This window comes from Thamnophis elegans, chromosome 15, assembly GCF_009769535.1.
Source record: "Thamnophis elegans isolate rThaEle1 chromosome 15, rThaEle1.pri, whole genome shotgun sequence".
In the NCBI taxonomy this organism is placed as follows: Eukaryota; Metazoa; Chordata; class Lepidosauria; order Squamata; family Colubridae; genus Thamnophis; species Thamnophis elegans.
Genome location: NC_045555.1, coordinates 24,281,493 through 24,296,110, shown reverse-complemented (window position 1 = coordinate 24,296,110; position 14,618 = coordinate 24,281,493). Strand labels below are relative to the sequence as shown.

General features: G+C 42.8%; 1 protein-coding gene across 10 annotated transcripts in view; it reads left to right on the top strand.

The window, feature by feature from the left end:
• KAT6B (lysine acetyltransferase 6B) overlaps nt 1–14,618 on the top strand; it is an 88,603-nt gene that overhangs the window by 67,257 nt on the left and 6,728 nt on the right. For all 10 annotated transcript variants that reach the window (XM_032231832.1, XM_032231827.1, XM_032231833.1 and 7 more), the window contains exons 14-17: nt 4,212–4,443; nt 6,012–6,171; nt 8,660–8,989; nt 12,642–12,930. In XM_032231832.1, coding sequence (XP_032087723.1) covers nt 4,212–4,443; nt 6,012–6,171; nt 8,660–8,989; nt 12,642–12,930 — 1,011 coding nt within the window. The remainder of the gene's footprint in view (nt 1–4,211; nt 4,444–6,011; nt 6,172–8,659; nt 8,990–12,641; nt 12,931–14,618) is intronic.

Sequence of the window (14,618 nt, the reverse complement as noted above, 5' to 3'; positions counted from 1 at the left end):
CATATATGCAATAAATCATAGACAGGGGTGGGTTACTGCCAGTTCAGCATACAAGTTTTTTTGCGCATGCTCACTTTGCTCATACACATGCCAAACATGTGCTCTGCGTGCGTGCACATTTGCAACTAAAAAGGTCTGTGCATGCGCAAAATGTTAGAAAAGGGGAAAAAAGTAATTTCTGCAGTGAAAATTGTTCTGTGCATGCGCAGAACTAAAAACAAGATGGTGGGTCTGTAGGAGAACCAGTTCAGGAGCTTGGCAGGTCTGGGTCACTGCAAGTTCCAGTGACCCAGGCCACCAAGTTACTACCGGTTCAGCCGAACCAGTCCGAACTGGTAGAAACACACCTCTGATCATATAGCATATGATTATTACCTCATGCTAGTATAATTGTATGATATATCAGCTATAGGAGAAGAGCAGGCTGAGCTGGAAGGTGGAGTTAAATGTGTCATCAGTTTAGAGTCATTGTCTCGCCACAAGAGGCCTAGGCCCGGCTCCCTGTGAATTCCATTGACCCCTTCTAGCGCTAATTTAGCTGTGACAATTAGTTGACTAGATTTTAGTTTATAAGTACCAATAATAAACTCTTCTGTGCTTTGGACTCAATGAATACTCCCGGCTATTTGTACTTGACATCAGCTGCCGCAATAGTTTCATCCTTGATGCTGTGTTCTTGCAAATATTTCCTTAAATTCTTGTATTATATGTTGTGTTTGTAAATTGTCTATAGAAGACAATAGGTAAATAATAGTTATGGCCAAGTTTTGGAATTTAAGCAATTAATATAACTGATCATACTACCAAATAAAGGACAGGTAAGTAATTGAATACTTTAAATTTATTTAAATCATCAGTGTTTGCTGGAAATATTGAAAAGCTTGCTTGCTAAAATATTTTTAACCACTTCAGCATTTCCAATTGTGAAAAAACCACTATACATACATACATACATACATACATACATACATACATACATACATTCATTCATTCATTCATTCATTCATTCATTCTAGGCTTTCATTGCTGTGCAACCAACTAACATGGTCATTTAATATCTAGGATGGCGTTTCTTAACCTTGGCAGCTTTATGATTCATGGACTTCAACTCCCAGAATTCCCCAGAGCAGAGTGGCTGGGGAATTCTGGGAGTTGAAATCCACACATCTTAAAGCTTTCAAGGTTGAGAAACATTGATCTAGGAGATCCTGCAAGATCACGTTGTTTTGTGATTTCTTTCTACCAGGGGTCAAGGATGGAAGAAGACATGGATGGCTAATCTTTTTGTCGTGTGCCGAAAGCTCGTGCCATTGCACCCATATTGCCATGTGCTCACGACACCCCCCCTCCATGTGCCCATCTCCCTGCAGATGCACACCACCCCCCACTCCCTCTGTCCCCCATGCATGCATGCATGATCCCCCACACTCTGTTTTGGGCTTAGTAGGTTTCCCTGCAGCCTCCTGGCACTAAAAATGGACCATGGGGGGGCACCCCCTGCGCTCCCCCCACCCTCACATGCCCAGCAGACACCCAAAAATCAGCTGGCCAGTGGGTGGCGCATGAGCATGCGCGGGGGAGCTGAGCTGGGGCGACGGCTAGCATGCCCACAGAGAGGGCTCTGCGTGCCACAGGTTCACCATCACAGGAATAAGAGAACTCCCAAAGCTCATATTCTTTGCTGCCTAGATAGAATTTAGGAGAAAAGAAGTTGGAATTAATAGCCAGCTTTTTAACGTTTTCATTTTTACTATATTTTTTCCAATGAAAATATTTATATTTCCAAGACTATTGCCACAGAAAAGATTGGATTTTGGCTTCTGCTTTTCATTTTGGGAACTTCCAACTTCACCGAGACAGAAACCAACCCCTGTAGGGCATCATTGCAAATCATTAGGCTGCATAATGAGGCAAAGCAAAGCAGCCTGGCCAGCTTAACAGTGGCCTGTGCACGTTGCCTAGTAACTCAGTTTCCAGCTCTACATGGTCCCCTTTGCCATCCTGCAAGCCTGATTCTGTTTAAGATATGCGAACTGCTTTCATTACGATATGAACAACATTGGCATTCTCAGAATGCGTAGGGAACATGTGGGGACATGGGAAGAAGTCAGAAGGAAAAAGACCAAAAAAATCACTTGACTGACATTTTCAAAACTTACATAGAATTTACACCACCAAGTACCAAGTCATATTTCCTCCTGGCTGACTGGGACTTGAAATTTACATGTCCTATTGCTAAAGTGCAGAAACTCGGTCTTAGGGACATGGTGTCAAGAGCATTCACAAATCATGTGTAATTTTGTCTTGAACATTTTACTTTTTCTGAGAAGTAGTGCTGGTTTATTGGAAAATTAAGAAAATAAGCTCTTGAGAGACCCTTGAACTGAAGGGAATAATAGGGCTATTCAATTAAGTTCTCCATAATTGCTGTTTTGAAGATATTTAGGGGAGACAAAAGTATGAAATGTGTATTTCTCTATATTAGTTTTGAAATTGTAAGGATGCATGTGGAATTATACTTGGGTAATTTGAATTTTTTTAAAAAATGGAAAATTTTAAAAAATGGAAAATGGAATTTTTCTTATGCCACAAACTCCTTAGTACGTTCATTATACATTTATATTTCTGTGGTGAATGTGACCTTTAAAAACAAAACATATGTCATCTTCTGAACTGAAATGGATGAAATCTTGATAATCTGTTGTTCGTTGTGTTGCGTAAAATGGGTTTGCCGTACAGAGGGATCAGAAGAACCATCCCAAAACTGCTTTTGAATCTTGCATGTAAACGTCAAGATCAAGATCCATAGGGTTTCCTAATCAAAATGATTCAGGGCACAATACAATGAGTTAAAAACATCATTAAACACCCTAAAATTAAAACAACAAAGGGCCAAATATTAAAAAAAAAACCCAGTGCAACTGGGCAGAATAGACCAAAATTCAAATAACCACTATTCAAACAGTTCACAGATTTTCTGATGGGAAAAATTAAGATGTTAATGCAGAGATGTCAAACCCAAGCCCCAGGGGCCAGATGTGGCCCATGGGGTGCTTACATCTGTCCAGTGCCCCCCCCCGGGAAACAACCAAGGATTGGCCCGTGATGCGTCTGCCAGCAAAAATGGAGCTCGGAAGGGCTGCATGCGGCCCTCATGAGCTCCATTTTCACTGGCAGAGGGTTGCAGGAGGCCGTTGCAGCCGAAAATGGAGCTCAGGAGCCTGTTTTCACTGGCAGAGCGCTTGGGGCACCACAGGCACCCCCGACACAAGGAATGTCGAACTGGCAACAACCCCTGGCCATGCCTCCTCATGAGGTCAAATACAACCTTGATTCAGTCCTCAATGAAATTGAGTTTAACACCCCTAGGTTAATGTTTTCCTGAATGACAGAAAGTTTGAAGTAAAAAAAAACCACTAATATTCAGTAAGATAGGAGTTTAAAGTAGCATATCTTCTAACTCAAATGTGATTTCATTGTCTGCCCTGAATTTGGTTTGAAATCTGCCCCTATTTAATTTGCTTTCCCCATCAATTTATCATCAGAGCAAGAGATACTGAAATGAGAGAGTAATATGCTTGGTGTTGAAGGTCTTCATCTCCTAAACTGCCTTAGTTTTCTGCGAGTGGCAAAATGTGGTACTAATACTACTCTGTAAAGCCCTAGTAAGACTACACCTAGAATATTGCATTCAGTTTCGGTCACCACACTATAAAAAAGATGTGGAGACTCTAGAAACAGTGCAGAGAAGAGCAACCAGGATGATGAGGGGACTGGAGACTAAAACATACGAAGAAGGGTTGCAGGAACTGGGCATGGCTAGTCTAGTGAAGAGAAGGTCCGGGGAGACATGATAGCAGTCTTCCAATATTTGAGGGGCTGCCACAGAGAGGAGGGGGTCAAGCTATTTTCCAAGGCACTGGAAGGCCAGATAAGGAATAATGGATGGAAACTGAACAAGGAGAGATTCAACGTAGAAATAAAAAGAAATTTTCTGACAGTGAGAGCAATCAACCAATGGAACAGAAGTTGCCTTTGGAGGGTGTGGGAGCTTCATCACTGGAGGCTTTCAAGAAGAGATTGGACTGCCATTTGTCAGAAATGGTGTAGGGTCTCCTGCTTGAGCGGGGGGTTGGACTAGATGACCTATAAAGTCCCTTCCAACTCTGTTAATCTGTATTGTGATTCTTCCCCTTGTTCTTTTCTCTTAGGTTACCTACTTTCTCGAAAAGAGGGACAGGCTGGATCGCCTGAAAAGCCACTGTCTGATCTCGGCCGTGTCTCGTACTTGGCTTATTGGAAAAGCGTCATCTGGGAATATCTTCACTGCCATCCTGAGAAAAAGATCAGCATCAAGGCGATGAGCCGAGCCACCGGGATGTGTCCCCATGATATCGCTACCATTCTCCAGCATCACAGCATGATTGACAGGCGAGAGGAAAAGTCAGTAACAGCTCCTGAGTTGCACTTGCTTTCTCTCTTGTTTGCTTTCATTAAGCGCAGATGCCTAGTGTTTAAGGTCATCCACATGTGGTTCTTGCTTAACGACCACATGTTCAGCAACCATTCAAACTTGCAACAGTGCAAAATAGTAAAGCAGAGTAGAATGGAATGGAATAGAATAAAGAATGGAGTGGAATAGAGTAGAATAGAATAAAAGATGGAATGGAATATAGTATGGAATGAGATAGAATAAAGAATGGAATGGGGTAGAATAAAGAATGGAATGGGATAGAATAAAGAATGGAATGGGATAGAATAGAATAAAGAATGGAATGGAATAGAATAGAATAAAGAATGAAATGGAATGGAATAGAATATGGAATGGAATGGAATAGAATATGGAATGGAATAGAATAGAATAAAGAATGGAATAGAATAAAGGATGGAATGGAATGGAATAGAATAGAGTAAAGAATGGAATGGGATAATGAATGGAATGGAATAGAATAAAGAATGGAATGGAATATGGAATGCAATAGAATAGAATAAAGAATAGAATAAAGAATGGAATTGAATAAAGAATGGAATTGAATAGAATAAAGAATGGAATCGAATTAAATTGAATTAAATTCTTTATTGGCAAAGTGTGATTGGCACACAAGGAATTTGTATTCAGTGCATAAACTCCTAGGGAACTTGCAAAGAGTTCTTGGAGTTCCAGCTATTGCAGCAACCCATTGTCACATGATTGCAATCCGGGCAGTTGATGCCCCACTTGGGATTATGTTACAGGGTTCCATGCTCGCCACTGTAACCTTCTAGCAATCCACTTGAGGGCAAATCTCTTTTCTTCAACTAATGATTATTTGCTTCCCTCTGCGGCAGTAGCTGCATGCACCAGAATGCAGCTCTCACAAGTTCTAACAGCTTCCCCATCCATCACTGTTAGCTGATCTCCTAATCCCCCGGCCCTTCTTTGCTCACGAGTTTGAGAATAATGAACTAGCTTTGGTCTAGATTGCAAACATGTGTGGGCTACCACTTGATAAGAACAAAAAGATAAAACTCTTAATTCTTTGCCCCAGGAGCTGGACTTCTAGCAATAGCACTTAGACTTATATATCACTTCATAGTGCTTTTACAGCCCCTCTATAAGTGGTGTACAGAGTCAGCCTATTGCCCCCAACAATCTGGGTCCTCATTTGACCCACCTCGGAAGGTTGGAAGGCTGAGTCAACCTTGAGCCTGGTGAGATTTGAACTGCCAAATTGTAGGCAGCTGGCAGTCAGCAGAAGTAGCCTGCAGCACTGCACTCTAACCACTGCACCACCTTGGCTCTAAGAATTTATGCCTTGTGTGTGGCAGCTTTTTACCTCTGGATAGTGGTCCGATTACAAGAATAGGGGAAATGCTCTGGCAGGAGTGGTCTCTCCATAAAGGAGGGCTGTAAATGTATTAAAGAAAAAATAACTGCAATTCCAGACCCACTATCCCTACAGCAAATAGATACATTCCCATCTGCTTATTTGTATTGCTCTCTTCTAACTTCAGGTTTATTTCCATTATAGATTTACGGTAATTAGAAGAGAGAAATTGATCTCCCGTTATATGGAGAAACTGAAAAGCCATCCACGCGTCAATGAAGTGGACCCAGAAAGTTTGAGGTGGAGTCCTCTCCTGGTTCCGAATGCAGCGGTTTCTGAAGAAGAGAGGGAAGCTGAAAAAGAGGTAAGGGCAAACCAGGGGTGGGATTGAAAAAATTTAGCAACTGGTTCTCTGACCGATTGCTGGGTGGGTGTAGCCATGGAGGGGCATGGCCTACTTGGCCTCCTGCACCACAGTTTTTGCCCTCCCCAGGCTCTGGAGGCTTCCCTCGAGCTTCCAGGAGGGCAAAAACGGCCTCCCCCAAATTTGGAGGCCCTGCCGGGGGCCGACTTCCAAACTTCCAAAAGGCCCATTTTTCGCCCTCCCAGAGCATCCACACGGGCTCTGCACTTACCTGGCATAATTAATGTCCACGTGGAAACTCCTGAGAGGGGAGGGGCAGGGTGGGCGGGGCCAGCCAGTCCTTCCAACTACCAGCTTGGCGAACCGGATGTAAAATTATCATCTGGTTCACCCAACTGGTCCGAACCGGCTGAATCTCATCCCTGGGGCAAACACATCACTTGATAACCATCTCCTGAACATAAGTAAAAATAAATAAGTGAAGATGATGGGCAGAACAAAAAAAAAAGCTATGTTATGCTGCCCTGACGGTTCTCCCAGCGGAATGGGACAATTCACGGCAGCCAATTCGCCATGGCCAGTCCGCATATGGCCAACTTGTCGTGGCAAACTCTCGGCAGAAAACGGGACAAATCATCACGTCGCCATGGGACAACTTGCTGCTGGACAATTCAACTTAATTTAATTATTTAAAATAATTTTTAAAATGTTATGTTTTTGTCATTCTTATTTCATTTTCTCTCTCCTCTGGCATCCTTTCTTTTCATGATTCTATTCCACTATTTCTTCGATCTTAGTGCCAAGTGGTCCCCTGGCGAGTTGGCCATGGCAAGTTGGCCACGGCGAGTTGTCATAAACCAGGGGTGTCAAACTCAATTTCATTGAGAGATGCATCAAAGTTGTGTTTGACCTGGGGGGTTGGGGGCGTGGCTAGGGGCAAGGCCAGCGCGGGTTCATGTGGTGGCCTGAGCTTTCTACCAGCAAAAACAGGCTTCCGAGGACTGCGTGCAGCCCTCCCGAGCTCTGTTTTTGCTGGCAGAGTTACCACAGGCGAGTCATGCACTGTTTTCAGGGTGGCCCCACAGGCCACCTCTAAGCACCCCGCGGGCCAAATCAGGCCCCTGGGCCTTGAGTTTGACACCCCTGTCATAAACCCTCTCCCAACAGGTTCCATGTGGTTGATTTGTTTCTATAGTTCTGTACATATAGCACAGCTGCAATTGTAACATAAAAGCAGTGTGCTTTAAACCTGGGTGCGGTGAGAAGAGAAGCAGTGAAAACACATGGGTGGAGAAGATCTTTCATGTCCTAAAATCATAGAATTATATGGCTGGAAAGGAGCCCGGAGGTCTTCTAGTCTAGCTCCCCTGCCCACGGCAGGTTTCTCCAAACTTTCCTTGAAAATATCCAGTGATGCACTACCCACTACTTTGGGAGGCAACTTGTCCCCCAATTAATCATTCTATTGTAAGAGAATTTCTTCTTATTTCAAGATTGGATCTCCCTCTCCGATGCTTCTAGCCATTTCTTCTTGTCCTGCCTTCTGGTGTTTCGGAGCAATACCCTTTTCTCTTGACGGCCCTTAAAGTATGGGAAGACTGCTATCAGGCCTCCCCTAAGCCTTCTCTTTGCTAGGGCTCAACATATCTAGTTTCCTGTTCATCTCACGGTTTAGCCACCAGAATCCTTAATAACGGCATCAATTCATTTAACAAATTTTATAGCTGCTCTCCTTGTGGATCATGAGGCAACATTCTTGCTCCTAAAGGCTAATTTCAAATAGGGGTGAAGATTTAAGAGCGTTTTTACACCGGAGTTTGTCGGGAAACAGGCAAGCATCATATCATTTAAGAAGGACTTCTGAGCAGAAGTTAGCTCCAAGAAATATGGGTCAGTTTAAGTGAGCAGAGTGTTGAGAAACAAAGAACAATGTGTTGTCTCTCAGCTTTGACAAGTTTAAGATATGTGCAGGCGTGGGATTCAACCGGTTCTCTGCCCTAATGATTGACTGGGTGGGTGTGTCCATAGTGGGCGTGTCCGTAGTGTGTGACAGGCAGCAGGACAAACAGGAACAATTTGTTTGCTTTGTGTTTTCACTGCTTCTTCCCAAATGCTATGAAACGCACAGGCTTCAGCACAACTGGACGCAGAGTTCAAAAAGTTTTAATTATCTGTTTCTGTGCCTTTTCTGAGATGCTTGAAATCGCATATCCAAGAGCATGATGCTGACAAAAGAACTACAATTACTGTTGCTTTATTAAGGAGCAGTAGTTTTCATAAAATGCAAATTCAATTTGTTTCCTTATTTTGGAGTGGGGTGGGGGAGGAACCTACTTAGAGGAACCTTTTCCGAGAATGCAGCTTTGACAACATTTGGTGCTGATCAGAGCTAACCTATAGCTTATTTCTAAGGCGAAGCAATGCATGAATGAATGACAGCTCAGTGTTGTTTCTGTGCCCTGTTATTTTAACCCTTTTTGTTGCTCAGGCTGAGTGGTTGATGGAGCAAGCAAGTTGTTGGGAGAAAGAAGAGCAGGAGCTGTTCTCCACGAGAGGTAGTAGACAATTGCCTGAAAAAGCCCAGTCTAAAAGCAAGTATTTGCGACCTCAAGAAAATGCAACCGTAGTAATGGAAAAAGAGAAGTCTGCAGACCTGCCAAAAGAAAGCAGTGGAGAAGAGGAGGAGGTGGAGGAGGAAGAGGAAGAGGAGGAAGAGGAGGAAAAGGAAGAAGGGGAGGAGGAGGAGGAGATGGATGGACATCATCAGAATTCTCCTCCGAGGCTGGCAAAACCCCAATGGCTTGCGATGAAGAGAAAGGTCAGTTCCAAACACTGATTCAGAATCTCTTGATTTTTAATGCTAGGCTAACTGCATTTAGGAGCTAAAGCACTTAGATGCCTACCTTTATCTTACAAACAGGTGGATTTTGAAATACCACTAACGTCTTACAGACTTTGGCAATTTAAATATTATTTTCGTGTCAGTCTAAAGTTGAGTCGCCTTACGCATTGTACAGTCTCTTTCCTTTGCAAAAAAAAAAAGTAATTGTGTAGCTTTTTACTGCGCAACGACCTGTTCTGACTTAGGCTTCCCAAGAGCATGAAGCAAACAAAACCCAACATTAATAAAAGTGGTTTTTGTCCCGACCAAAAACTCCTTTTATTAATTTACTGTGAATTCTTCTCATTCACATCCAACAAAGTCTTTCGAGGGAGGATTTACAGTTACAGACCTTATCTGGCTTGGAGAGCTGACAGGCTGATATCTGCAAAACTTGGCAAGGAGTCTCGGAAACATCAAACTAATGAAGTGAACTAATTGTCTCCTTCAAACTCCACTCCCCTTTCACTCCTCTTTTATATCCTCTGGGAGGAGCCATTCGTGGTCTATCTGTGGCTTTACTCCCAAATCGACCCCTGTTCTTTACCTTTTCCCTTTGTCTGGCAACTCTGCGCATGCATACACTGGGTAGAGGCTCCTGCTGTTCGTCTGCCTCACTGATGTCTGACTTTGAAGGCAGCTGGTAACTGGCATACGGCTCTGGTCCCCTCTCTGCCTCCAACACAGAGCCCTTATCAGACTCCAGGACTGGCCCATGTTCCTCCTCATCCTCCTCAATGTCCAAATTTTCTGCCAGCTCTGCTGGCCGCTGGCAAGCTACACCAGGACCCAAAAAAGAATTTAAAAACTAGTGGTGACACTTCCCCCACTCCAGTGCTAAGTTAGATCTGTTCAGGTATCATCTCCTCACTTCATTTCCAGATTGTTGCCTCTTGTGCTTGCTAGATAAAACATCAGATTGTATATCTGTCACAGGTTTAGACCTGATATTAACACAGTGGTACATAATTCTCTAGTTCCTTGTTCACAGTTTACCATGGGATCTCTGCTTCTCTCATTCATGTGCATCCAACAACCCACCATATCCTGTGCAGTGGTGGGTTGTTCTTACTGTCGTTACCGGTGCGCTGATCGCAGTCTGTCTGTGCACGAGGCTGACGTGCCTTGTACCCACACCTGACATGCACTGTGCATGCATGCACAATCCACTGCCTCTCTGACACCCAGCTGCTTGTCGGGGCGCGTGCAGGCTCCACACGTGCGCATGTGCACAGTGTGCCTTTTGGCATAAATACAGCTATAGAGCATGTGCATGCGGGCGGGTGGGCCAAATGAGTCTCCGTACCGGTACGCTCTCAGCTGCTCCAGGCCACTACCGATACAGTTGTACCGGTCAGGACTGGCAGCAACCCACCACTGATCTTGTGGAATAATTGGGACATCGTCACCGTCCTGTCTCCAGTTTGTTATTTTATTGGATTGCATTTTAATAGCCAGAAGATCTCCTGTGTTGCAGGATTATTCTTGTTACAAAGACATGATTTCCCTTTTTTCCCCCTTCCTCTTTGAATACTTTCTTGATGTGATAAGAAAAATATAAATATATTCAATATTTTTAAATTCTTTGTTATTGCCAAACATGATGATTACTTTTTAATTTTTAGTTGTGCTTTGATTGCTAATAACACTTTTGAAATCTTTGTCTGAGGCCATGTGAAAATTGTTTGGAGGTAATCCTTTTTCCTCCCTCCTATATTTTTAAAAGAAAAATTACCGTATTTTTGGGAGTATAAGGTGCACCTTTTCCCTTAAAAAAAGAGGGTGAAAATCTGGGTGTGTCTTATACACTGAATACATCATTTTTTGCCTACTGAAACCCCGTTCCTTTTGCAAAAATGGATTTCCAGAGGGTTTGGGAGGCTTGCAAAGTGCTCCTGAAGGCTGGGGAGGGCCATTTTAGCTTGTTTTTGCCCCCCCAGCCCCCAGGAGCACTCTACAAGCCTCACAAAGCTCTGCATGCCCCTCCTTTAAAAAAAAAAAAAACGAGGCGCGCAGAGGGTTTGGGAGACCTGCAGAGTGCAAAAACTTTTTTTAAAAAAGTGTACCTCTTCAAAATCATGGTGCGTCTTATATATACTCCAGTGCATCTTATAGTCCGAAAAATACGGTAATAGCTTTAATGTTATCCTCAAAACCAATGTGATAATTTGTAATGTTGGATTTTGCCCCTTACCAGAGGGAGCCCCCTTGTGGAGTACTGTGAAGCAGTTACTGTGGCAACTCTATAGCGCTGTACAATAGAATCCATTTTAAGGCACAACAGGCTGTATCTTAACAGAACACACACCCCGAAGGGTGTTGGGGTTGTCTTATCCCCACAGTATTTGTTTCCAGAGAATAAGTAATCTGTACCAAGTTTAGTTGAAGTTGCTCGAGGTGTTGCAGGGTTATGCTGGAACATACACAAACACAGTAATTAATACACAACAAATAATTTAATGTATATTTAAGTTTATACACCATTGCACGCCACCCAAAGTCAGTGATGGGCAGCTACATATATTAGTTAAATAGATAATGGATATTAATTGTATGTTAATATAATAATAATGATGATGATGATGATGATTGTATGTTAATATAATAATGATGATGATGATGATGATAATAATAATAATAATAATAATAATAATAATAATAATAATGGGAATTTGAACAAACATTCCACTTCTGGTCTCTTGAAAAGCTCTTGTAATCCAGTGGTCATTAAAGTTTCAGTAGATGTTGCGTATTTTTAAATTATATTATTGGAAAGGTTATATAAAGCACTTTGAATTCCAATGGTCTCAAATTTGGAATGCCTCAATCTCGGTTGAAAACATTTGTTTGACTTAATAGTAGTTGTAAGTTGTTTTGAGTTGGAAATGTTTCCAATATGATTGAGATGACCCATTTCAGATGCAAAACAATTCTCTCTAGTTTGAAACAATTATTTCAAACTCAAAAGGAGTGTGAATTGTTAACAGTTTAAATTTGAAACATTTTTTTAATGCTATTACCCTGTTTCCCCCAAAATAAGACCCAACTGGAAAATAAGTCCTAGCATGATTTTTCAGGATGCTCGTAATATAAGCCCTACCCCCAAAATAAGCTCCAGTTAAGATCGTCAACCAGATGGATGCATTCAGTACCATATTTCCCCCAAAACAAGATTTAAACAGAAAATAAACCCTAATGCATCTTTTGGAGCAAAAATTAATATAAGACCCAGTCTTATTTTCAGGGAAAACATGGTACTTCCCAGACTTTTTCAGGATGCTGTATAGCTTTAGCTTGAAAATTCTGATCAAAACTCCAAATCTGAGCCTTTGTTGTAAGATTTTTTTAGAAGTATCTTTACAGATTTAGCCAATTTTATTTATACGATATAGACGTATTTCATTCTTCATTAAATTAAATAAGTCAGAAAGAAAAATGCAGCCTAGCAGTAGTCACTTATTTTGCTTTTTAAAGTCTAGTTGAAGCCTTGATGATGTTCTGTTGACTTAAGGTTGCCTTAGTTTGGATTTTGCCAAAGAGGGATGTTAATTATTCCACCCAACTTTAACATATTTCACATTATTTTTAGAGGCCTTTCATATTGAAAAAGAAAAGGGGTCGTAAACGCCGAAAGATTAATAGCAGTGTTACAACGGAGACCATTTCTGAAACCACCGAAGTTTTAAATGAGCCTTTCAACAACTCCGAAGAAGAGCAGCCCGTGGCACAACTGGAGCCAAATTGTGAGACGGATGGAGAACATGACCAAGTGAAGACTGGGGGGCCAACCATGTTGCAACACGGGGAAGAGGAAGAACAAGAGGAAGAGGAGCAGAAGAAAGACAATCAATGTAACCCGAAAGAGAGTCCATGCAGAGGTGAGTCTCAAAGGTTTGAGAATATCAGGGGTGGGCTGCTGGGAGTTCGCATAGATTCGGGCGATCCTCTAGCTAGGGTTCTTCCCACTTCGGCGAACTCCCAAATGCCACCCTGGGCTGGCTTTGCCCACCCTGCCCTTCCCACCGTGCCCTTCCCAGGAGTCTCCACGTGGCCTGTTCATCATGCAAGGTAAGCTCATGGAGGCTCAGGGAGGGCAAAAAACGGGGCCTCCTGGAGGTTCCGGAAGTCCAGAAACGGGCCTGTTTCTGGCCTTCAGAGGGCCTCCAGAGTCCTGGGGAATCAGTTTTCACCCTCCCGGAGGCTCAAGAAAAACCTCCGGAGCCTGGGGAGGGCAAAGAACGCCCGCCCCTACTGTGATGCTGGAGGCTGACTAGGCCACACCCACTATGGTCACGCCCACCCAGCAACAGGGCAGCGAACCCGTTACTGGAATTTTTGAAGCCCACCCCTGTTTGAGATAGATGGAGAGCAGTTTTCAACATGTGGAACTGAGTATAAATTGCATTAAACTTAGCTGGACACTTTGCAGAGGCTTCTTGGATGGAAGTGAGTGCCTTAAATTACCGTTCGTGAGTTGCTGATTCCTTGATATGAAAGGTCAGCGCTTGCGGTAAAAATAGCTATGTTTCTAACATCATCATATAAATGAAATGCAAATTTTGAATAATTTTTGCTGCTGCTTTTTGTCTTTGTGTAAAGTTGGAGAGGGTATCCCCTCCCCCATTTCTTTCTTTCTTTCTGTTTGTTAAAGTTTAATTTTTAATCAGATCACTCCACTTTTTGTTGTCCCATAGCAGAGTTTTAATACTTTTATTTCTTTTACTGACAATTTTCAATAATGCAGTTCGAAACACTTAATCCCAGAACAATATTCTGGAATGCATAATTTATTCCTCTGTTCATTGTCAGTAGTATTGATCCAGGGAAAATCAGGAAGGCATGTTTTATGTTCCTGTTGTTTCTTTCTTTTTAATGCTGTGCTTCTAATTGGATGAATAAGCTCCTCTCTATCTTTTCCTTCCTTCCTTCCTTCCTTCCTTCCTTCCTTCCTTCCTTCCTTCCTTCCTTCCTTCCTTCCTTCCTTCCCCTTGCTTACTCTTCTACATCTTTCTTAGATTAATTATTTGGCAGAAAGGGATTTGGGCAACAGAGTAGAAGCTCTCTAGCAAAGCCAAAAGCAAGTTGTGTGTATGATTGTTGCAAGACAGGTCATGGTTGTTTGTAGCAGTTGGCCAGAAAGACGATGAGGGAATTGTTTCCAATTTAGAGGAGCATGACCCAGCCGTTCTGAAATGCTCCCTCAGAAGACCCAATGAATCCAAAAATAGTGACTGAAAACTTCATCAGCCAGACTAGATTTAACCATAAAATCCAGCAGCTCCACCTCTTTGTACATATTCTTCCACCGGTGTTAAAAAGAATTTCATCCACTCAGGCAGAGAGTGGATGTTCTTGCCAGAGCAGGGGTGTCAAACTGGATTTCTTCGATGCAGGATCCGCATTGTAGTTCTCCTTTGCCCCATTGTCGGCCTAAACGGCCTCCTGCAGCATTTTACAGCCAAAGCGGGAGTGGGGGGGGAGGTGCAGGCATTCTGCCGGCCGAAAACTGGCAAAAAACGGATGGGGCCTAAGGAGGAATCCCGCATGACCCATTTTCAGCATCCCT